The sequence below is a fragment of the Coregonus lavaretus genome, assembly GCF_964263955.1.
Source record: "Coregonus lavaretus genome assembly, chromosome: 5".
NCBI lineage: Eukaryota > Metazoa > Chordata > Actinopteri > Salmoniformes > Salmonidae > Coregonus > Coregonus lavaretus.
Genome location: NC_139992.1, coordinates 4934088 through 4956490, shown reverse-complemented (window position 1 = coordinate 4956490; position 22403 = coordinate 4934088). Strand labels below are relative to the sequence as shown.

Genomic DNA, 22403 nt, shown 5'->3' with positions numbered 1-22403 from the left:
GTTGCTCAGCAAAAGCTGCATGAACAGGAAATCTACAGCTGTGTTGAATTGCTTACCTCACTACTGTCCCATTGCCCTGATCTTAAAATATGCTTTACTGTAAGTCAGGGACCACAGACACATCTCTGTCACGGTTCACCTTTGAACTATGTCCAGTTTGGCTTTAAAAAGATTCGAGTTAGGTGGGGAAGTTGACGTTTGTTATTCCTTTGCTGTAGTTTGTTTCTCTCTCACCCATGTCGGGTAACTCTGCCTCGTCCTCTGTAGTGGCGCTTTGTTTCTTTCCTCTACTCTAAAGACGTTACGTTGAAAGGTTTCTGCTTAAGGAATCAGTATGAAGTAAAAAGCTAGAGAGGATAGGGGGTACAAAACACTCTCTTGTACAGTTATCATCAGGGGGAATCTCCTTTCAAGTGGGATGCGTCAGATAGGTCTCCAAGGGGAACTCAGAACTACACTCCTAACCGGGATGAAAATGTCCTGTTAAGAGTGAAGCACAACAGAAGGGATCTCCAACAATAGTCGCCATTCATAAATCCTCCTACATATCAAGACATTACTCATGTCTAAAATGAGTCCCACATATACAGTAATTCATTCACAAAATGTATCTGTCTTAGTGAAAAACGGTCTTACTGAAAATGAAGTCCTACTGAGGAGGTTCTGTGTCGTCAGGAGTGGGCTAGAGGCCTTGTGAATGGGTAATGAGGGTTGAACGTGTCACGATATTTTCTGTGAGGACTGGCATACTGAAAGCACTGAGTTATTCTAGTGGTATTATGTTGATACTATTTTTATTTTATTTAACCTTTATTTAACTAGGCAAGTCAATTAAGAACAAATTCTTATTTACAATGACGGCCTACCCCGGCCAAACCCGGACGACGCTGGGCCAATTGTGCGCCGCCCTATGGGACTCCCAATCACGGCCGGATTGTGATACAGCCTGGAATCGAACCAGGGTCTGTAGTGACGCCCCTAGCACTGAGATGCAGTGCCTCAGACAGCTGCGCCACTCGGGAACCCAATCTGTGTTACGTCATTCCATCCCATCACTAAACACCCACCACCAGCTGAAGGAAACAGCCTTTATCGAGAGAACAGGAGTAAGGTGGTGGAGGTGTTGAGACACAGAGCCCAGCTCCTCAGGGAGGGAGGGAGCCCCATCGCTGGGCTGGGTGGCTGAGAGCCAGGCTGAAGGCCCTGGGTGTGTCTGTCTGTGTGTGGTTCCCTGGCCCTGCCTGGAGCTCAACAATGTGGAGGAAAGGAGCATCCCATTCTGGACCCGCCTCCCTCTCTGCCCTCCAGAACCTCCACAGACCTGAGACCATTCTCTAGCATGGAACAATATTTTCCGGAACATTCAGTAAACCAGGTCCACATACTGTAGTACTGAGAAAATAACATGTTAGGAATCCCAAAGGATGTCTTGTATATAGTATATAGTTCTTAATCTGTCGTGATTTACCGTGTCGAGTTCATTTTCAGAGCATCACACTACACTCATCTAGTCTCATAATTTAACCAGAGCCTGCCATGAACTTGATATAATTAGCTAAATAAAACTGTTTTCCGTCCACAGATTTCAACTCAGAGACGCCAAGGAAGAACTCTCTACCCCACAGTGCCTGAGAACGGCGAGAAGGAGGCACAGAGTCTGTTTGTCCAAGAGGTAAGATCCAAGAGTGCAATAAGCCTGCAGGAATTAACCTTTGTGCAGGGAGAGCGGTGGTTTTATTGACAGTTAGATGTTGGCATTGAGATGTGCCATTACTTGCACCATGCAGCCATATTAAATACAGACATTAGAGTCAGTCTTCAGCCAGCTTCTGACCTGGCATTGATGTACATGGCGGCCTGTACAAGATCAATAGATATGGAAACACACTGGGCTGCACGCACTTTAGGGTCTGTGATGATTTCCCCATTGTTTATTGAAAGTGTCCAGCCGAACCGAACTTCCATTTCACCTAGCACATACTTTGTTACACAATGGTGTTTTATTGTTCAGTACAAGACAGGCGTAGGAATTATGGGACGTTACTGGAAGCCATCCAGTCAACGGGAGTATTTTCATTCTCTTCAATAACATCTGTTCAGGCCAGGAGACCAAAAAAAAACGGATCAACGGAATCCAGATCCAAAGTAAATGGATTGTTCTTCATCCCTTCAGAGCCTTGGTTACAGTAGCACCTCCCTGGTAAAGCCTGGCAAATGCCTTCTGCAACTAAGTGGTATTGAAATCGATCTTGAAATCAGAATATAGTCAGGCTTTACTGTACATTGTGTTCCCATACCGTAGTCTATTAAGTAGTTAATAAAGGTTAAATGAAAAAATAGGACAGTCTGACCTTAACCCTTTACACTCGTGGGAATTGGCCTTTATGGATAGGGCTACATTGAAATGTTTCTTACAGAAGAAGTATGAAAAGCATATGCGTAACCATGGTAGCAATAGAAAGGGAACAGTTTGGTGATAATGGGAGAATGATTAGACCAAAGTTGACTGCACAAAAAGTTCACCTGACACAAGACTGAATCCAAAACATTACACTGTTGATTTTATGTGCATTTTACATTTACTGTACTTTTTGCCGCATTTGTTGATAACGAAATCTGAATTCGCTGGACAGTAACATGATAAAACTATTCCTGGAAAGTGTGGGGGTAGGTGCAACGTAAGACAAAAAAAAATTACAATGGTTTGAGAGAGAGGAATAACTGCTGTCTCCAACGTGTGCACAGTTACCAAGTAATTTCAATGCACTTTTATGACTCAAAGAAGAGTCGTCAACTATAAGGTACTTTTTTTTTTTAGCTCTCCTAGCTGTGCTGTTGAGGAACTACAGTAAACACACTTGTAGTTGTTTTGTTTGGAACACAATTACTGTTGTTGTTTACGCAATCCAAAAACGGTCCATTATAAATCGCAATCTGGGTCAGGTGGGCATGATTTGAAAGCTTGTTCTATTGCCAACATGACCAGCTAAGTTATAAAATGCGATTTTATAGCGTTAGGTTTTCACAAAGCAATTCAGAGAAACAAATCGTCATTTCGATGCGCATAGAACGCAGTCATGAGTGCATTCATGTGTGTATGATGTTGTGTCCAAATCTGCAATTTTCAACCTGTGTGTGGGTACGAGTGTAAAGGGCTATAGTCTTGCTTAAACACACAATCTACCTGAGCCACACAATGGTTTGCTGTCCTTGTGTCCTGTGTGAACAGTTGGACACTTAATGGACACACTGCTTCCAGTTTAACGCTGAAAGCTCTGTAAACCAGAGGCAACTGGCTGCTGACCGCTCAGGTCATGGGTCAGAGTTTAGGGAGTCCAGTCTTCAGTAATGGAGAAACACCTTTTGGTCAGGTGCAATATGATATCAGCAGGACAGCTGCAGAGTACAAGCCGCTCTGTTTTCCATTCCTATAGCCTGATCAGATTTCCTTTCCTCGGCAGCAGGACTCCCCTGTCAGGCCACTTCTTGTGGCCTGACTCTATATAAATACCATTCTGTATGTTCAAATCAATCAGTGACAGATGTCTCCCCCAGATTGAGAGATCCAGATGGGTATATTCCCTCCCAGTTCGGACGGGGTTCCTCTAATGCCTACTTGATGATCCCTGAAGTCTGGGGTGAAGCGTCAAACACACACGCCTTAAAAGTTCCTGCTCTGGAGTAACTGTGGATGGGAGACATGACAGCAGCCTTTGTATTGGACTATGAACTCCTCTTTACTGGACTGCCAGGCTCCCCAAACAAAGCTGAAGTGTTTTGGTATTTGGTATTTATTAGGATCCTCATTAGCCGCTACAAAAGCATCAGCTCCTCTTCCTGGGGTCCACATGAAATATGACATAATGTATAGTACAGAACATTATTAGTTAAGGACTCAACTACATACATTTAAAACGTCACACATAGCCTACATATCTGTTCCCAGACATAACTATGGAGTGGATCATAATTTAGATATATGTCATACTACTCTCATCATAAAACATTTCCTTTTCTAATTGCAAGATTTGACTCAACCAAAAACTCTACCATTTTAATCCCCCCCCCCCCCCCTAAAAATAAATAAATAAATAACTAAGTTGATATCTAGGGTATAAGATGAGACAAAGTCGCCAAGTGTTTCTTAATCACAGACTTTTTAAAATATGAACTTTTCAGTCATCAAGTACTAAATGTGAAGGCGGATGAGAAAGTGGCCCTGCTGAGCTACTGATTCTCTTTTCAGTCAACTAATCTGCTCAAGATGAGCATTCCTCATATGTAGGAAGAATGAGACTTAGTTCGGTTAACACAGATTGGTTGTTGTGTGCGCTTGTATGAATGTTTCTTGTTTTTTTAGACTAAATATTTTGAAACTGTGTCTCGTAGTCCCCTGTAGCTCAGTTGGTAGAGCATGGCGCCTGCAACGCCAGGGTTGTGGGTTCGATTCCCACGGGGGGGCCAGTATGAAAATGTATGCACTCACTAACTGTAAGTCGCTCTGGATAAGAGCGTCTGCTAAAATGACTAAAATGTAAATGATTTACACATGAAAGCCATTGATTGTCTCTCTCTCTTTATTTTAGTGCATCAAGACCTACAACTCTGACTTGCATGTCGTTACTTACAAGTACGAGGATTACTCCGGGGACTTTCGGCAGCTTCCAAAGTAAGCCTGTTGTTCAGAACGGTTGTCTTGACAGTACAATGTTGTATATCGTGTAACCAAGTGGTGACTTCCTCCTGGGCAAGTTAGTACAGCTACCCTCTAATGTAGGCCGAGATTTCACACTAAAGTCCACGCACACGCACACACGTGTCAGACAGTGTCAGGCTGTCTGTACTCTTCAATCAGCCTTAGTTGCTGATTGGTGAGGAGATTTTGGCATGGATACCCTACAAGGAAATACAGGTTTTATTTTTTTAACCCGCAATAACAACGGAGACTTCCTGTTCAAGACAAACTCAGGTTATTCCTGGAGCAGTGGGATTTAGTCAGGGTGGAAACCACCCCCGGTTCTAAGAGTGTGTCATTAGTTCCAGGAATATGGTTTCAAGTGTCATCGTGGTGGAATTTGGACATAAAATGAAGCTGCCCCGACCTTGAGACTTGCCATTGATGTCAACAGCCCTTTGGTTAACATTCAGTGTCCAGGGAGGGAAATTGAAACAATGAAATATGACACAAATTTTCACAATGGTTTTCCTGGGTTTAATTAGTTCGAGCTTCCTATGTAAGTGGGACCTGCACTGTACATTACATTAGGTTTAATTTCTTATATCAATGAATGACCTCTGATAGATAATGAATGACCTCTGACCTCCCGATAGATAAGATACAATCCTATATCCATATCCTTGTGTTTTACAGCAAAGTGTGCAGACCAGACAAACTGGCTGTCCACGTTTTTGAGATTGATGAAGATGTCGATAAAGATGAGGTAAGTGAATGTCTGTAGAAAGTTACAAATAACCAACTATTTAGCTAAGCCACTTGTGCTTATTCCAATCAGCTTTTACCTCAACTCTTGACCCTCAACCTGGCCCACCAGCTCCATGTACAAATCATCCTAATACGAATAATCCTCCATACAGACAGACAGACAGACAGACAGACAGACAGACAGACAGACAGACAGACAGACAGACAGAATAATTAATTAGGTTTCCATGCTCTCCTAAGACAGATTGTTGTGTCTAAACAGCGCATGTTGTGTCTAAATAGCTCATGTTGTGTCTAAATAGCTCATGTTATGTCTAAAGAATAAAGGGTAATTAACTGCAGGACTTTGGTTCGCTGGCCGCCTCTCAAATGGTCTCTGGTTTTCTACTCTGCTTCTCATGCAGAAGTTCATGTGTTCATGGTCCCAGACTCCTCACTCCTCACAGCTCATGGGTTTGGCCCTTTTTGTTGTGAGCAAATTATTTTACATTTCGTGACTGCCTGATAATACAACTGTGAAACCTTAGCTAGAAACCTTTGGTCTGTGAACCATAGAGATGTATAATTCTGCTGTGAACAGTGTAAATTAGTCTTTGTTGGCCTTGAAGTGTCTTGTGAGACTGGGAGTCAGTGCACACCAGGGAGGCTATCGGGTCACCTGTGATCAAGCCAACCCTGAAGGGAGGCTGGATCACTGATGCCTATAGAAACCCTCAGAGGGACGGTGTTCTGCAGTGCATCACCCGAGGCAGTCTCAGGCTGTTGATAACGCTGTTGTTATGCTTGCATCTCTTAAACTGCTAGGGTCATGTTGACATTTGCATCTGTCACATTCATGTGAATTATGTCTCCTTTATGTCGTGTCAGTCAATGCTCCCCTACAGGCATTCCATAGCAAAGGTCTTTAGAGTAATAAAGGGCGGCAGGTAGCTTAGTGGTTAAGAGCATTGTGCCAGTAACCGAAAGGTTGCTGGTTCTAATCCCCGAGCCGACTAGGTGAAAAATCTGTCGATGTGCCCTTGAGCAAGGCACTTAACCCTAATTGCTCATGTAAGTCGCTCTGGATAAGAGCGTCTGCTAAATGACTAAAATGTTAATGTAATATTTATAGGGACTCGAGTGACCTTATTCACTTATCTGTGATTTAGGCAAATGGATTGTTGAGCCGAGAGACTAGCCCAGGTCACCAGAGGTCAGGGCCTGACCACTGAACCCCTCAGTCAAAGACAGGACAGTAAGAAGATAGGCAGAAAGTGCTTCTCCAATAGAAATCCCCGATCACGCTTGTTGGCGACGTTGGCTAGCTAAGCTCATGCGCAGGAACACGTAATCGTATCAGAACTCAGGATAAGACCCAGATGCAGACAGTTCGAATCACAGATGTTTATTAACAAAACAGGGGGCAGGCAGACGACAGGTCAAGGGCAGGCAGAGGTCAGGTCAAGGGCAGGCAGAGGTCAGGTCAAGGGCAGGCAGAGGTCAGGTCAAGGGCAGGCAGAGGTCGGTAATCCAGGGCAGAGTCAGTAAGGGACAGAACGGCAGGCAGGCTCAGGGTCAAGGCAGGCAGGCAGGCTCAGGGTCAAGGCAGGCAGAGTGGTCAAAACCAGAAACACTAGAAAAACAGGGGCTAGCGAGAAACGGGCGTACGGGAAAACCACGTTGGTAGGCTTGACGAGACAAGACGAACTGGCAACAGACAAACAGAAAACGCAGGTATAAATACACAGGAGATAATGGGGACAAATGGGAGACACCTGGTGGGGGGTGGGGACAAGCACAGGACAGGTGAAACAGATCAGGGTGTGACAGATCGGGTCTAACGGTCGTCCCGCGCTGAACTGCGCATGTGCAGCCCATCAAATCAAAGGCACTCTTTTGATATAATGTTGTTTTTGCTGAAAATGTTTGTCACTTTCACCAGTCGGAGTAATAACATGTTCAACTACTTAAGACGTTGTCTCAAATCTAGATTGTGACTTTAGATGTCGAGAAAATTAACAGCTAAGGAAGAATCTTTCACTTCTCTCATTGACTTCTCGAACCCCAAACCCCGGCCTGGTCTGCTTCGCAAGCATTCCCGGAAGTCTCGCGATGTTGCGTCTCTGGGTTTTGAAACTCTTGATCTGACAGGGGAGGGGCATTAGATCTGATGACAAGACTCCTCCCAGCTCACCCTTCACCTCACCTCTCTCCCACACTGCTGTAAAAGTATGTTCCCCGGCCCAGAGTATCCCAGCTACAGACCCCGAGCAGATGATAGTTATGATAGATAGGGAAGTGGGCCTTCTCCGAGCAGATGATAGTTATGATAGTTAAGGAAGTGGGCCTTTTCTCCTGAAATCCCCAAATAAATCCTCTCTCACACACACACACACACACAGAAACCCCAGCCCCATGTCTGTTCATGTATTTAAAGAAAACAGCATTACCACAAGGCAGGGGTAAAGTGACCAACATGAAAACGTTTATGGTCAAATGTGTAATTGATTATGGAATTATTCTGCACTGTGTTGCATCTAAGGTTGATTGATACAACAGTTTAGTTAATCTGGTTGGTTTGGGTGTTACCAGGCAACATTTGCAGAGCTTTGGGGTTCACTGTAAGCAAACACAAGTAAATTGTCTGGTCCTCTGGTTGACTGGCGTCTTCTGGCCAGAGGGTGATAACTGGAAGCAGGCCATGAACGTTTCCAGACCCTCCTCTGATATGCTGAAAATATTCTGCGCTCTGCCAACACCTTTAAAGATATTTTACTGGATGAGAGGGGATAGTAGTCATGTCATACAAAGTCATCTTGAAAACCCATTAATTATTTGTCCGTTTCTAAAAGCGTCTCTGGAACATTGGGTTTTACCTTCTGTAGTCTGTCAAAGAGAAGAGGCTTAAACACTCTGGACATGTGGAGGACCTGATGGAGACCAGGCCAGGGGTAAAACGCTGGTGCCCTATCTCCTCTACCCTTTTACTACTCCCCTAATTGATTTATTTACACAGATCATTACGCCTCTGGAAGTCTTCATGGTAATAGAGATGGTAGCCGTGTGTTTCGTCATGTGTTCTCTTTGCCAGTGGATTGGATGGTTTCATGGTAGTAGCTGAGAATTGGGATGAAATGGTCACGAGCAGAAGCCATGGAGAGGGGCTGTTTATTTGGGTTCATAGTGGAGGTTAGTTGAATATGCTGGCTGCTTGTTTGGAGTCCAATAGACCTACACTCTTAGAAAAAAAAAGGTGCTATCTAGAACCTAAACGGGTTCTTCAGCTATACCATAGCAGAACCCTTTGAAGAACCCTTTTTGGTGCCAGGTAAAACCCTTTCCACAGAGGGTTTTTACATGAAACCCCAAAAGGGTTCTACCTGGAACCAAAAAGGGTTCTACTTGGAACCAAAAATGGTTCTACTTGGAACCAAAAATGGTTCTCATATGGGGACAGCCGAAGAACCCTTTTGGAGCCCTTTTTTTTCTAAGAGTGTCCATCAAGAGTGTGGTCCTCTGTAGCTCAACTGGTAGAGCACGGCGCTTGTAACGCCAAGGTAGTGGGTTTGATCCCCGGGACCACCCATACACAAAAAAATGTATGCACGCACGACTGTAAGTCGCTTTGGATAAAAGCGTCTGCTAAATGGCATATTATTATTATTATTATCAAACTGAGGCTGTTCTCATCTCGCCACGTCTCCTATACTGACATTTATATCAACCACAGGATCAAAGGGCCTTGCACAGAGCGTGGGTCCAGGTCATGTTTTGATGTGGTGCCGTGTATGTGATTGTGTATGTGTGTTTTCTTGAGTGTGTCTGAGCCCATGCCCATGTCTCTTCCAGGACACAGCCTCCCTAGGTTCCCAGAAAGGAGGGATCACCAAGCATGGCTGGCTGTACAAAGGCAACATGAACAGTGCCATCAGTGTCACCATGAGGGTGAGTGATCCTAATGGCGACGATGACACTAGCTATCTCTATGAGGAATGACTTTACACGGTGTGCCAGATGTGAGCAATAGTCCGTGCTCGTGTCTCCAGTGACAGAAGGATGTAGCTAGATTTTCATCAACACCATTTATCAGACAAGCTGATGGATTTTGTGAAATATTTATGGTCTTGAGTTCCTCCTAACCATGCTGGGGCAATTATCTGGGCCCAAATTATGCCTCTTGTTCTCTAATAATATAAATGGGATTGTTATTGTTTTACTGTACTTTCCAGTCTTTCAAGAGGAGGTATTTCCACCTAACCCAGCTGGATGACAGCTCTTACAACCTGAACTTCTACAAGGATGAGAAGATCTCCAAAGAACCCAAAGGAACCATCTTCCTGGACTCCTGTATGGGAGTTGTTCAGGTGATATTGGGAACTCTGTGTCTGGGATATTGGGAACTATGTGTCTAGGATATTGGGAACTCTGTGTCTGGGATATTGGGAACTCTGTGTCTGGGATATTGGGAACGCTGTGTCTGGGATATTGGGAACTCTGTGTCTGGGATATTGGGAACTCTGTGTCTGGGATATTGGGAACTCTGTGTCTGGGATATTGGGAACTCTGTGTCTGGGATATTGGGAACTCTGTGTCTGGGATATTGGGAACTCTGTGTCTGGGATATTGGGAACTCTGTGTCTGGGATATTGGGAACTCTGTGTCTAGGGATATTGGGAACTCTGTGTCTGGGATATTGGGAACTCTGTGTCTGGGATATTGGGAACTCTGTGTCTGGGATATTGGGAACTCTGTGTCTGGGATATTGGGAACTCTGTGTCTAGGGATATTGGGAACTCTGTGTCTGGGATATTGGGAACTCTGTGTCTGGGATATTGTGAACTCTGTGTCTGGGATATTGGGAACTTTGTGTCTGGGATATTGGGAACTCTGTGTCTGGGATATTGTGAACTTTGTGTCTGGGAATGTGCTTTGACACCATAAATGATAACAATGGGATGAGTTCAGGTCATCTAGCCAGACATGCTTCGTTTCCAAAGATTTTACTTTCCAAAATATATTTACCTGTGTAAAATGTTATATGATCAGTAAAACTCAGCACAAGTTAAAGCTAGCAACAGTGTATCAATGAGGAAATGTTTCTGTCTGTATCGCTGCTGGGACCCTTCCCCAATCCCCATCTAAATGGGCTGAAACCAGACATCATACTACCATGCACTTTGCAGCAATCAATACCACATGCTATAGCTAGCAGGCGCACATCTCCCAGTCCCAAGACGGGCTTGAAGCATAATTATCTGTCTTCTACACACAAATGGATGGAAAGGTCCTGTTTTTACTGACCAAGCATTCAGCTCACATTAATCAGATGCATAAAAAGGAGTCATCAGTGTGGAGTTGAGAGCTCGGGCCAGGCCCTCTCGTGTCTCCTGCCCTATGGAAGTGGCTTTTATTGGGCCAGAGGAGAGGGAGGGTCCCCTGAATGGGGTGGGAGTGGAGGCGGAGTTGAGAGTGTGTACTTGGTATGGAGTGGAGGCGGAGGTGGGAGTGTGTACTTGGTATGGAGTGGAGCGTAGTGGGAGTGTGTACTTGGTATGGAGTGGAGGCAGAGGTGGGAGTGTACTTGGTATGGAGTGGAGGCGGAGGTGGGAGTGTGTACTTGGTATGGAGCGGAGGTGGGAGTGTGTACTTGGTATGGAGCGGAGGTGGGTGTGTGTACTTGGTATGGAGTGGAGCGTAGTGGGTGTGTGTACTTGGTATGGAGTGGAGCGTAGTGGGAGTGTGTACTTGGTATGGAGTGGAGGCGGAGGTGGAAGTGTGTACTTGGTATGGAGTGGAGGTGGGAGTGTGTACTTGGTATGAAGTGGAGGCGGAGGTTGGGCGGTCACTTGAGTATATATGCTGTGCCTGCCCTCTCATGTGCTATCAACGCCCCCCTCACACACACTCCACACGCCACACACACTCCACACGCCACACACACTCCACACGCCACACACACTCCACACGCCACACACACTCCACCAACGCCACACACACTCCACCAACGCCACACACACTCCACCAACGCCACACACACTCCACCAACGCCACACACACTCCACCAACGCCACACACACTCCACACGCCACACACACTCCACCAATGCCACACACACTCCACCAACGCCACACACACTCCACCAACGCCACACACACTCCACACGCCACACACACTCCACACGCCACACACACTCCACCAACGCCACCCCTCAGGAGACTGAAAAGATTTGGCATGGGTCCCCAGATCCTCAAAAAGTTATACAGCTGCACCATCGAGATCATCCTGACCGGTTGCATCACCGCCTGGTATGGCAACTGCTCGGCGCTACAGAGGGTAGTGCGTACGGCCCAGTACATAACTGGGGCCAAGCTTCCTGCCATCCAGGACCTATATACTAGGCGGTGTCAGAGGAAAGGCCAAGAAATTGTCAAAGACTCCAGTCACCCAAGTCATAGACTGTTCTCTCTGCTACCGCATGGCAAGCAGTTCCGGAGTGCCAGGTCTAGGACCAAAAGGCTCCTTAACAGCTTCTACCCCCAAGCCATAAGACTGCTGAACAATTAATAAAATGGCCACCCGGACTATTTACATTGACAGCCCCCCCCCCTCCATTTCTTTTTACACTGCTGCTACCCGCTGTCTATTATCTATGTATAGTCACTTTACCCCTACCTACAGTGCCTTGCAAAAGTATTCATCCCCCTTGGCGTTTTTCCTATTTTGTTGTATTACAACCTTAAATTGATTTTTATTTGGATTTCATGTAATGGACATACACAAAATAGTCAAATAAATAAAATAACTTGTTAAAATTTTTTATAAAAAATCAATAACGGAAAAGTGGTGCGTGCATATGTATTCACCCCCTTTGCTATGAAGCCCCTAAATTTTTATTTTTTTTATTTTTTTTATTTCACCTTTATTTAACCAGGTAAGCCAGTTGAGAACAGGTTCTCATTTACAACTGCGACCTGGCCAAGATAAAGCAAAGTAGTGCAATAAAAACAACACAGAGTTACATATGGGGTAAAAAACATAAAGTCAGAAATACAACAGAAAATATATATACAGTGTGTGCAAATGTAGCAAGTTATGGAGGTAAGGCAATAAATAGGCTATAGTGCAGAATAATTACAATAGTATTAACACTGGAATGCTAGATGTGCAAGAGATTATGTGCAAATAGAGATACTGGGGTGCAAAAGAGCAAAATAAATAACAATATAGGGATGAGGTAGTTGGGTGGGCTAATTTCAGATGGGCTGTGTACAGGTGCAGTGATCGGTAAGGTGCTCTGACAACTGATGCTTAAAGTTATTGAGGGAGATAAGAGTCTCCAGCTTCAGAGATTTTTGCAATTCGTTCCAGTCATTGGCAGCAGAGAACTGGAAGGAATGGCGGCCAAAGGAGGTGTTGGCTTTGGGAATGACCAGTGAGATATACCTGCTGGAGCGCAGACTACGGGTGGGTGCTGCTATGGTGACCAATGAGCTAAGATAAGGCGGGGATTTGCCTAGCAGTGATTTATAGATGGCCTGGAGCCAGTGGGTTTGACGACGAACATGTAGTGAGGACCAGCCAACAAGAGCGTACAGGTCACAGTGGTGGGTAGTGTATGGGGCTTTGGAGACAAAACGGATGGCACTGTGATAGACTACATCCAATTTGCTGAGTAGAGTGTTGGAGGCTATTTTGTAAATGACATCGCCGAAGATCTGGTGCAAGATCTGGTGCAACCAATTACCTTCAGAAGTCACATAATTAGTTAAATAAAGTCCACCTGTGTGCAATCTAAGTGTCACATGATCTGTCACATGATCTCAGTATAGATACACCTGATCTGAAAGGCCCCAGAGTCTGCAACACCACTAAGCAAGGGGCACCACCAAGCAAGCGGCACCATGAAGACCAAGGAGCTCTCCAAACAGGTCAGGGACAAAGTTGTGAAGAAGTACAGATCAGGGTTGGGGTTATAAAAAAATATCTGAAACTTTGAAAATCCCACGGAGCACCATTGGGGGGCCACCCACCAAAACTCACGGACCAGGCAAGGAGGGCATTAATCAGAGAGGCAACAAAGAGACCAAAGATAACCCTGAAGGAGCTGCAAAGCTCCACAGCGGAGATTGGAGTATCTGTCCATAGGACCACTTTAAGCCGTACACTCCACAGAGCTGGGCTTTATGGAAGAGTGGCCAGAAAAAAGCCATTGCTTAAAGCAAAAAAATTTGCAAACACGTTTGGTGTTCGCCAAAAGGCATGTGGGAGACTCCCCAAACATATGGAAGAATGTACTCTGGTCAGATGAGACTATAATTGAGCAGGACTAAGCATACTGCTAAAGCAACACTCAAGTTGTTTAAGGGGAAACATTTAAATGTCTTGGAATGGTATAGTCAAAGCCCAGACCTCAATCCAATTGAGAATCTGTGGTATGACTTAAAGATTGCTGTACACCAGCGGAACCCATCCAACTTGAAGGAGCAGGAGCAGTTTTGCCTTGAAGAATGGGCAAAAATCCCAGTGGCTAGATGTGCCAATCTTATAGAGACATACCCCAAGAGACTTGCAGCTGTAATTGCTGCAAAAGGTGGCTCTACAAAGTATTGAATTTGGGGGGGGGTGAATAGTTATGCACGCTCCAGTTTTCAGTTTTTTTGTCTTATTTCTTGTTTGTTTCACCCCAAAAAATATTTAGCATCTTCAAAGTGGTAGGCATGTTGTGTAAATCAAATGATATCAACCCCCCAAAAAACAAATTTAATTCCAGGTTGTAAGGCAACCCTCTCCCTCCTCTCCTCCCTCCCCTCCCCTCCCCTCTCCTCTCCTCTCCTCTCCTCTCCTCTCCTCTCCTCTCCTCTCCTCTCCTCTCCTCTCCTCTCCTCTCCTCTCCTCTCCTCTCCTCTCCTCTCCTCTCCTCTCCTCTCCTCTCCTCTCCTCTCCCTCCCCTCTCCTCTCCTCTCCTCTCCCTCCCCTCTCCCCTCTCTCTCCTCTCCTCTCCTCTCCTCTCCTCTCCTCTCCTCTCCTCTCCTCTCCTCTCCTCTCCTTTCCTCTCCTCTTCCTCCCCTCTCTCCTCTCCCTCTCCTCTCCTCTCCTCTCCTCTCCTCTCCTCTCCTCTCCTCTCCTCTCCTCTCCTCTCCTCTCCTCCCCTCTCCCCCTTCTTTCTCCCTCCCTCTCCCCTCTCCCTGCTTTCTCCTGTCCTCTCCCCTCTCTTCTCTCCTCTCCCTCTTCTCTCCTCTCCTCTTTCCCTCCTTTCTCCCTCCCTCTCCACTCTCCCTCCTTTCTCCTCTCCTCTCCGCTCTCTTCTCTCTTATCCTCTCCTCTCCCCTCTCTTCTCCCTCCTCTCCCATCCCCTCTCCTCTCTCTCCTCTCCCTCTGCATAATGTACTAAGGCTTTGTGTGCTAAACAACAGGCCTGCATAGTTGACTCATTTCACAGTGGGAGTCCTTGCAGCTTAAGGGGTTGAAGGGTTCACAACCTACGGAACCCAGTACAGTGATGATCTACTCGCCACTCACAGTTAATCTGTTATTTAGAGAACCCTGCTTATTAGTCCCTTGATGATGAATCCACTCTGACTCCTGTCCCAAACACCCCCATATCTAGTGTTTACTCTACTGGCCTTGAGCTAATGGCTCTCCCTCTCATACACCTCCCTCCCATACACCTCCCTCTCTGCAGGCTGAAAGGTTCAGCCTGATGTTATGTGGGGCTTTATTAAAACTCCCACTCATGGCTAACTCAGTCCATGATTTATATAGAAACGTTCAGGCAATGTTTTGGGGAGGTTGTTTACACAACAGTGGAAGTATTGCACCTCAGCCTCCCTTGCTAAGATCTCCTGGACGTTTGAATTAACTCTATAATGATCAAAGCCTGGACGGTGGCTGACTGAATCACCAGCTTCGGGAGGTGTGTAATCGAGACGATCTGAGGGCGACCTGAGGCAGTTGCTGGCTGATTGGGGGTCGTAGGTCAACCCCACAGCTCCGGTCCAGAGCTGCTGACAGACTCGGTCCCTTTATAAGAACTCAGCTCCAGTGCCGGCAGCACTACGCTCTTTGTTGCCTAGCACCCTGCTCCTCTGTGTGTTCACTCAGTCTGTCTATTCCCTTCTGTGTCTCTCTAACCAACACAAATAAACCGTTTTTAAGCTTTCCTAAATACCGAAATGATGGATAATGATGCTGTTGTTGTCAAATATGTACACATACCAGTTTAACTGTTTCCCTGTGTTTTCTTACCCTTTTAGTGTGTAAATAGATAAAAAATAAATAGATCAGTTCTGGTAGTTATTACAAAATCTCAAGTCAAAGTAAAAAGTAAATCAATTTCCACTGGGGGAGAGGATAGTTGTTTTCAGTTTTCTTCAAAGTGCCGTGAAACAACTCATAAAACCAAGCAGCTGCCTTCTGGTGACTTGGATGTTAACTTTTGGATCAGAACATTCTCTTTGGACCTGTTTTGTTAACTGTTTGGCATTTGTTTTTAGACTGTAAGAAACACCCACTCACACTTGACCTGCACACACTGTAATCATCCTCAATTCATGCTGTTTTTTGTGTGACGGTACGGCATTGCTTTTTCTGTAGTTGACCCTCTGTTGCTATTCCTTAGCAACCTTCCCTCCGCCACAGCATCACCTAAACAAAGACGTTCTCCCCTCTTCTCCTCCTCTGTGTCTGTCTGCAGAATAACAAGGTGCGGCGCTTTGCCTTTGAGCTGAAGATGCAGGACAAGAGCACGTACCTGCTGGCTGCCGACAGTGAGGGAGAGATGGAGGACTGGATCAGCACTTTCAACAAGATCCTCCACAGCAGCTTTGAGATCGCCATGCAGGAGAAGAGGAACGGGGACATCCACGATGGTGTGTGGGCATGTGTGCTGTGCGTGCGTGTGTGTGTGTGTGTGTGTGTGTGTGTTTGTGTGTGTGTGCGTGCGTGTGTGTCTGTGTGCGTGTGTGTGTGTGTCTGCGTGTGTGTGTGTGCTGTGCGTGTGTGTGTGTGTGTGTGTGTGTGTGTGTGTGTGTGTGTGTGTGTGTGTGTGTGTGTGTGTGTGTGTGTGTGTGTGTGTGTGTGTGTGTGTGTGTGTGTGTGTGTGTGTGTGTGTGTGTGTGTGTGTGCTGTGCGTGTGTGTGTGTGTGTGTCTGTCTGTGTGTTTGTGTTTTCAGAGTTCAAGGATGCGAGTTAAGAGTGGAGACAGATTTCCGTGTGAATTCTGTTAAAACATCGTCCTCTCGTTCAACAAAACCCCCTAGTACAAGGAGAATGTGCTTCCCAAAGTGTCAGTAATACAAAGAAAACATCCCAGGGTTCACTGCAGTACGCTTGTCTGCCTGTCATGGCTACGTAAGGTGTACTTAGGCCATGGAGAAGAGGATGACTTTGGCTTACATTCTTTCATCACCCGCCCATGTAAATAACCCTGTTGCAGGGCATAGCTAGCATAAAGCACCACACTGATGGGCTGTAGTTGGCTCAGAGTAGTTTAAAACACCTTGGGAGCCAGATCGGGGAAGACTGAGATGATAGTGGTAGACTAGTTCATGTACAAGCTAAAGCACATCATTAGCGGTCCTGTCTGTAAATGTGAATTCGGTGTTTACAAGACGTCTCCTCCTAGTCTGTGGTGATTGGTGGAGCTAGAGGACCACCCAGGTGTTTTAAAACTCTCCTCCTGTCTGATCTAAGGCCTGAGCCAGGAGGAAAGAACACCGCTACTCTCAGTAAACCCCCTCAGCTTTTAGTAATCACGCTCGCCTAGGGGGAAAACAACCCAGTGGTTCCCATACGGGGCTCTAGGATCTGATCTCAGGTCTGCTCTGTGTGTCTGTTCTCAGGGCAGTCTAGGTCACTGTTTACTCTACTTAGCTGTTAGTAATGTGTGATTAAAGAAGAGGTGTGGTAATGGAGTTGTAAAATAGTGGAATTGTTGAACCTCTGTTTTCAATGGGTGCTCTGCTCTTTTTTTTTTCCTGTTGCAGATGACGAGCTGGGAAAGGCAGACAGTTCGTTGGGGAGTATGGACAGCTTTCAGGTGGGTCCTGTTTTCACTAACGGGTGGTCCCAAGCAGAAGGAGTCTTTATGCCCGTGTTCACATGAGACATAAAGTAGTTGCGCCATGAAATCACTTCCCCATGGTAGGTAGAGAGCAGCCAGCCAGTCAGCCTCCTCCCCAAACCTATGGCTTTAATTAGCTTCAACTGATGTGTTTGCGCCTCCATTTTAAGCATTATGTTCTATCTCTAGTAAGACCTGACAGAGCAAAAATAGATAAGATCTTGCTACCATGGAAAGGAAAATACCTGTCTGTTCGTTGAAAAATCCCCCCTGATTAACTCTTTCGTCATATCCCAGTTTACCTGTTTGCTTATGGCCTTGCCTACACCTAGCGACCTTTTTTAAAAAATTATATGATCCAAAAATATTCAATTTTATTTGGAACGGCAAGCCAGACGAAATTTAACGGGCCTATTTATATCATGAATATGAATACGGAGGGCAGAAATTATTAAATATTAAAGCATTTGACCTCTCACTAAAGGCTTCAGTCATACAAAAGGTATGCTTAAATCCGAACTGGTTCTCTAGCAGATTAGTCTCACCTTAGAACCTCTCGCTTTCGGTTATTTGAAAATGAAATCATCTCCAAAACAGTGTTATTTTTAAAACAAGCCATAGGTTGCAATTTCAGTTTAATCAACCAGAAAAGACAGAACAAATAATAGAACAAATATTATTGTTAAACTCAAATATACTAATTGATTAAAAAAACTAATTGCAGCATTACCGCAAAAATGGAAGAGGCAAGTGGAAGGGGGAGAAAGTAAGGAACTTGTCTGTCGGCCCTGCATTAAAGACCAAAATTGGTTAAAGGACATTGTGATAAATAAAAAAGTATGCCAGTTTCATTTAAGGACCAAAAAATGACAGCTGTGCCATATTAATTGCAAAATAGTTGGGAAGAGATTTTTGATGTACCGATTCCATGGCACATGGTTTATGAACTGATACGCAAAACGACGGCGGATTCAAAACTTTGCATTTTTTTATTTAAATTATTATAGAAAATACTTGCAAACAATAGAATGTTATATATATGGGGGAATCAACCATCCCAGCTCTGCAGATTTTTCTGCGAAGAGACAGAATCATTAGATCATTTGTTTTGGTACTGTCCATATGTAGCTTGTTTTTGGTCGCAGGTCCAGGAATGGCTGAAGGATTGCAACATTTACCTGGAGCTAACTCTGCAAATAGCACTGCTGGGTGATTTGAAAAGTCATAGTCAATCCATCAATAATATAATAATACTTTTAGCAAAAATATATATATTTAATTTACAATCTGTAGAACTATGAGAATAGAAAGGTTCAGAACTTTTGTGAAACATCACAGTACAGTTGAAAAATATATGGCAAATAAAATAAAAAAGAGATAGATGGGAGGGGTTGAGTGGAGCTGAGGGGTGGGACTAAAAACAACAAGATAACTAATGTAAAATATAGTGTGTCCGTAAAATGTATATAGGTTCAGAACTTTTGTGAAACAGCACAGTTAGAAATATAATAATACAATAGTATCCCATTTAGCAGACGCTTTTATCCAAAGCGACTTACAGTCATGTGTGCATACATTTTTACGTATGGGTGGTCCCGGGGATCGAACCCACTACCTTGGCGTTACAAGCGCCATGCTCTACCAATTGTGCTACAGAGGACCATATATGGCCAATAGAAATCAAACTGGATGGTCTTCAGAGATAGATGGGAGGGGTTGAGGGTAGCTAAGGAATGGGATTAAAAACAAACAATAGATAACTATTGTAAAATAGATTGTGTCCATAAAATGTATATACAGTTGATGTCGGAAGTTTACATACACTTAGGTTGGAGTCATTAAAACTCGTTTTTCAACCACTCCACAAATGTCTTGTTAACAAACTATAGTTTTGGCAAGTCGGTTAGGACATCTACTTTGTGCATGACACAAGTAATTTTTCCAACAATTGTTTACAGACAGATTATTTCACTTATAATTCACTGTATCACAATTCCAGTGGGTCAAAATTCAGCTTGTGGAAGGCTACCCGAAACATTTGATCCAAGTTAAAGAATTTAAAGGCAATGCTACCAAATACTAATTGAGTGTATGTAAACTTCTGACCCACTGGGAATGTGATGAAAGACATAAAAACTGAAATAAATCATTCTCTCTACTATTATTCTGACATTTCACATTCTTAAAATAAAGTGGTGATCCTTACTGACCTAAAACAGGGAATTTTGACTAGAATTAAATGTCAAGAATTGTGAAAAACTGAGTTTAAATGTATTTGGCTAAGGTGTATGTAAACTTCCGACTTCAACTGTGGTATGTATAAGCTGGAAGTAGAAGCCTAAGTGTTGTTGTTCATTAGTTTACTCCAATGAAGGGAGGGATGGTAGGGTTAAGGGGAACATAATGAAGACCTGACAGATACAAATAACAGCTCCTGCTGTTTGAAAAGCGACCAAAAGCAGGAGAGGAACCAATATCTGGTTCTTTCCCATAGTGCAAAGCTACAGTAAGAGATTCCCATGACCATTTGCTGAAGCACTCAGTACTTGGGCAGACTCCAACGGCTGGGTTTCCAGTAACAGCCTGGGCTATGAGCTGGACATCTGACTGTCTCCTAGGAGCCCCGAGGAGCCTATAGATAAGCCATACTGTATGTGCATGGAAACTGTTGGCAGCAGTTAACTAGCAAAGCAGACGTCCGACAGAGTGCTTTGACAGGCTTTGCTGTGGTGATGGCACCACCTGACTTTACCATTGAGTCTGTCTGTCTGCTCTCTCCTGATCAGTACGTTATAGGAAACCTCAACTCCAGATGGACTCAAATCAAGAGAAATGTTCAAATGATAAAAGCAGTTCAATCTGAAAATCTTTTGCTTAGTAAGGTTGTGGTCTGGTTATTTATTCGAAAAGAAATGTCTTGTCCTCAGAGTGCAAGAGATATTGAATCTAAAATGAGGAACGAGGCCAGATTGAAACTGTTCACCTTGGACCCGGACACACAGGTTAGTAACTATCGAGTTTTCAGAAAGACATTTGACAATCCCCCAGGTCCAAATTATGATTAAAATAAACCTAACCGCTCTTTTTGTCTCTTTAGAAACTTGACTTTTCAGGAATTGAGCCGGATATAAAGCAATATGAAGAAAAGTTTGGCAAGCGCATTTTGGTCAATTGCAATGACCTGGCCTTCAACCTGCAAAGCTGTGTAGCGGACAACGAGGAGGGACCAACAACAAATGTAAGCCAGATCTCCTTCCCCTTGTTCTCCATGAGTCAGTGCTCAATGTGTACAGTCATACTATTGTTTTATAACAAGTATCTGCTCTGGAGAATGGGTGAGAGAGAAAGAGAGGGGTGGAGGGATCTCTGGTGTTTGTCTTTGTCGTGTGGGGGCTCTGGGTTAGCAACCAGCCGAGAGCCACAGTAATGGCGGAATTCACTGTCTAATGGAGGGCAGGCACAGCAGCCTGTCCATTACCGAGAGAACACGTCAATCTGTTCAGTGATACAGACCTGACAGAGACAGAGATACACTGAAAGGCACTCGGTCAGTCCCTTGTCCAACTCATGAACCTTCTGAGTCACTGTGACATCACAGTGTTCATTACACCAACTGGACACGTTTCCTGTTGCTTCGTTTCCAGGTGGAGCCATTCTATGTGACCCTGTCGCTGTTCGACATCCAGAACAGTAGGAAGATCTCGTCAGACTTCCATGTGGACCTGAACCACCCGTCCGTCAGACAGCTGGTGGCCGACCCCAGCAGCCAGTACATGAACGGTGGTGGGGATGCCTTGCTGGGGGCGCAGAGGGGGATCCACGGCCTGCCTGAGGGTGCCATGCAGTACCCCAGACAGGTGAAGAGATGATATTAATCTCTATAGAATATTTTGAGATATTTATCTCTTTCAATATGACAATGTGATTGATATACTTTAATTTAGCTACCTGTACAGATTACAGTCTGCATATTAAATGTTTTTAATGGTGTGGGGATGTTTTTGTCTGACCGCCATGTACTGCCAATAAACCGAATAACCTTTTTAAAAAATTGGATGGACAATAAAGGTTGTCAAGTTTCACTTATACTCTGTTCACTCACTGGGATTTGTCTCGCCACAGGGAGTGTTCTCTGTAACGTGTCCACACCCAGATATCTTCCTGGTAGCTCGCATCGAGAAGGTCCTCCAGGGAGGAATCACACACTGTGCTGAGCCCTACATGAAGAGCTCAGACTCCACCAAGGTACGCTCTGTACCAGGCCTCTGCATCAGAAAACACAACAATCAATTAGATTATTATCCCACATGATAAATTATAAAATCGTCCACATCATAAGTGCTCTCTGGTTACAACAACACTCCACGAGCATTGGTTTTACAAATCTGGTTCTGTTCTGTTACACGGAGCAATAATGGGATTCAAGAGAGGAGATCTGAAATGCATTAGGGACGATTTTCAGGGTGTGTGTTTGTGTTAGTGTGTGTGTGTGTGTGTGTGTGTGTGTGTGTGTGTTTGTAGCTTGGCAGGCCTCAGAGCTAACTCAATAGGATATAGTGGATCCTGGAGTGCTGACCATCACCCCTGTCTGTATTGTCAGACCAGAATGGACCACTCATACTCTGTTCCTTTCTCCCACCAGGTGGCACAGAAGGTCCTGAAAAATGCCAAATTGGCTTGCAGCCGGTTGGGCCAGTACAGGATGCCTTTTGCATGGGCTGCCAGGTACTTGACGGTTACTAACCTGAACTGAAGTGAGGTTTATAGTAAGAGGTTATTGAAAGATGCTTTACCATTTGGAATATATTTTCATTATTAGAGGAACTTGATAGTAGGTCTGCTTAACATGGCATCACTTTGAGTACAAAATATCTAAATGAAATACATTTGTAAAATGTGATAAAGCCATCAAGTTTATTT

General features: G+C 44.6%; 1 protein-coding gene across 2 annotated transcripts in view; it reads left to right on the top strand.

The window, feature by feature from the left end:
- The window catches only part of LOC311129755 (dedicator of cytokinesis protein 9-like), a 179416-nt gene that overhangs the window by 111815 nt on the left and 45198 nt on the right, over positions 1-22403 (top strand). For both annotated transcript variants that reach the window (XM_084162181.1, XM_084162182.1), the window contains exons 3-14: positions 1583-1672; positions 4587-4669; positions 5372-5441; positions 9272-9367; positions 9652-9786; positions 16116-16290; positions 17407-17459; positions 20411-20485; positions 20581-20721; positions 21128-21340; positions 21606-21728; positions 22126-22208. In XM_084162181.1, the coding sequence (XP_084018307.1) occupies positions 1583-1672; positions 4587-4669; positions 5372-5441; positions 9272-9367; positions 9652-9786; positions 16116-16290; positions 17407-17459; positions 20411-20485; positions 20581-20721; positions 21128-21340; positions 21606-21728; positions 22126-22208 (1337 nt within the window). The remainder of the gene's footprint in view (positions 1-1582; positions 1673-4586; positions 4670-5371; positions 5442-9271; positions 9368-9651; positions 9787-16115; positions 16291-17406; positions 17460-20410; positions 20486-20580; positions 20722-21127; positions 21341-21605; positions 21729-22125; positions 22209-22403) is intronic.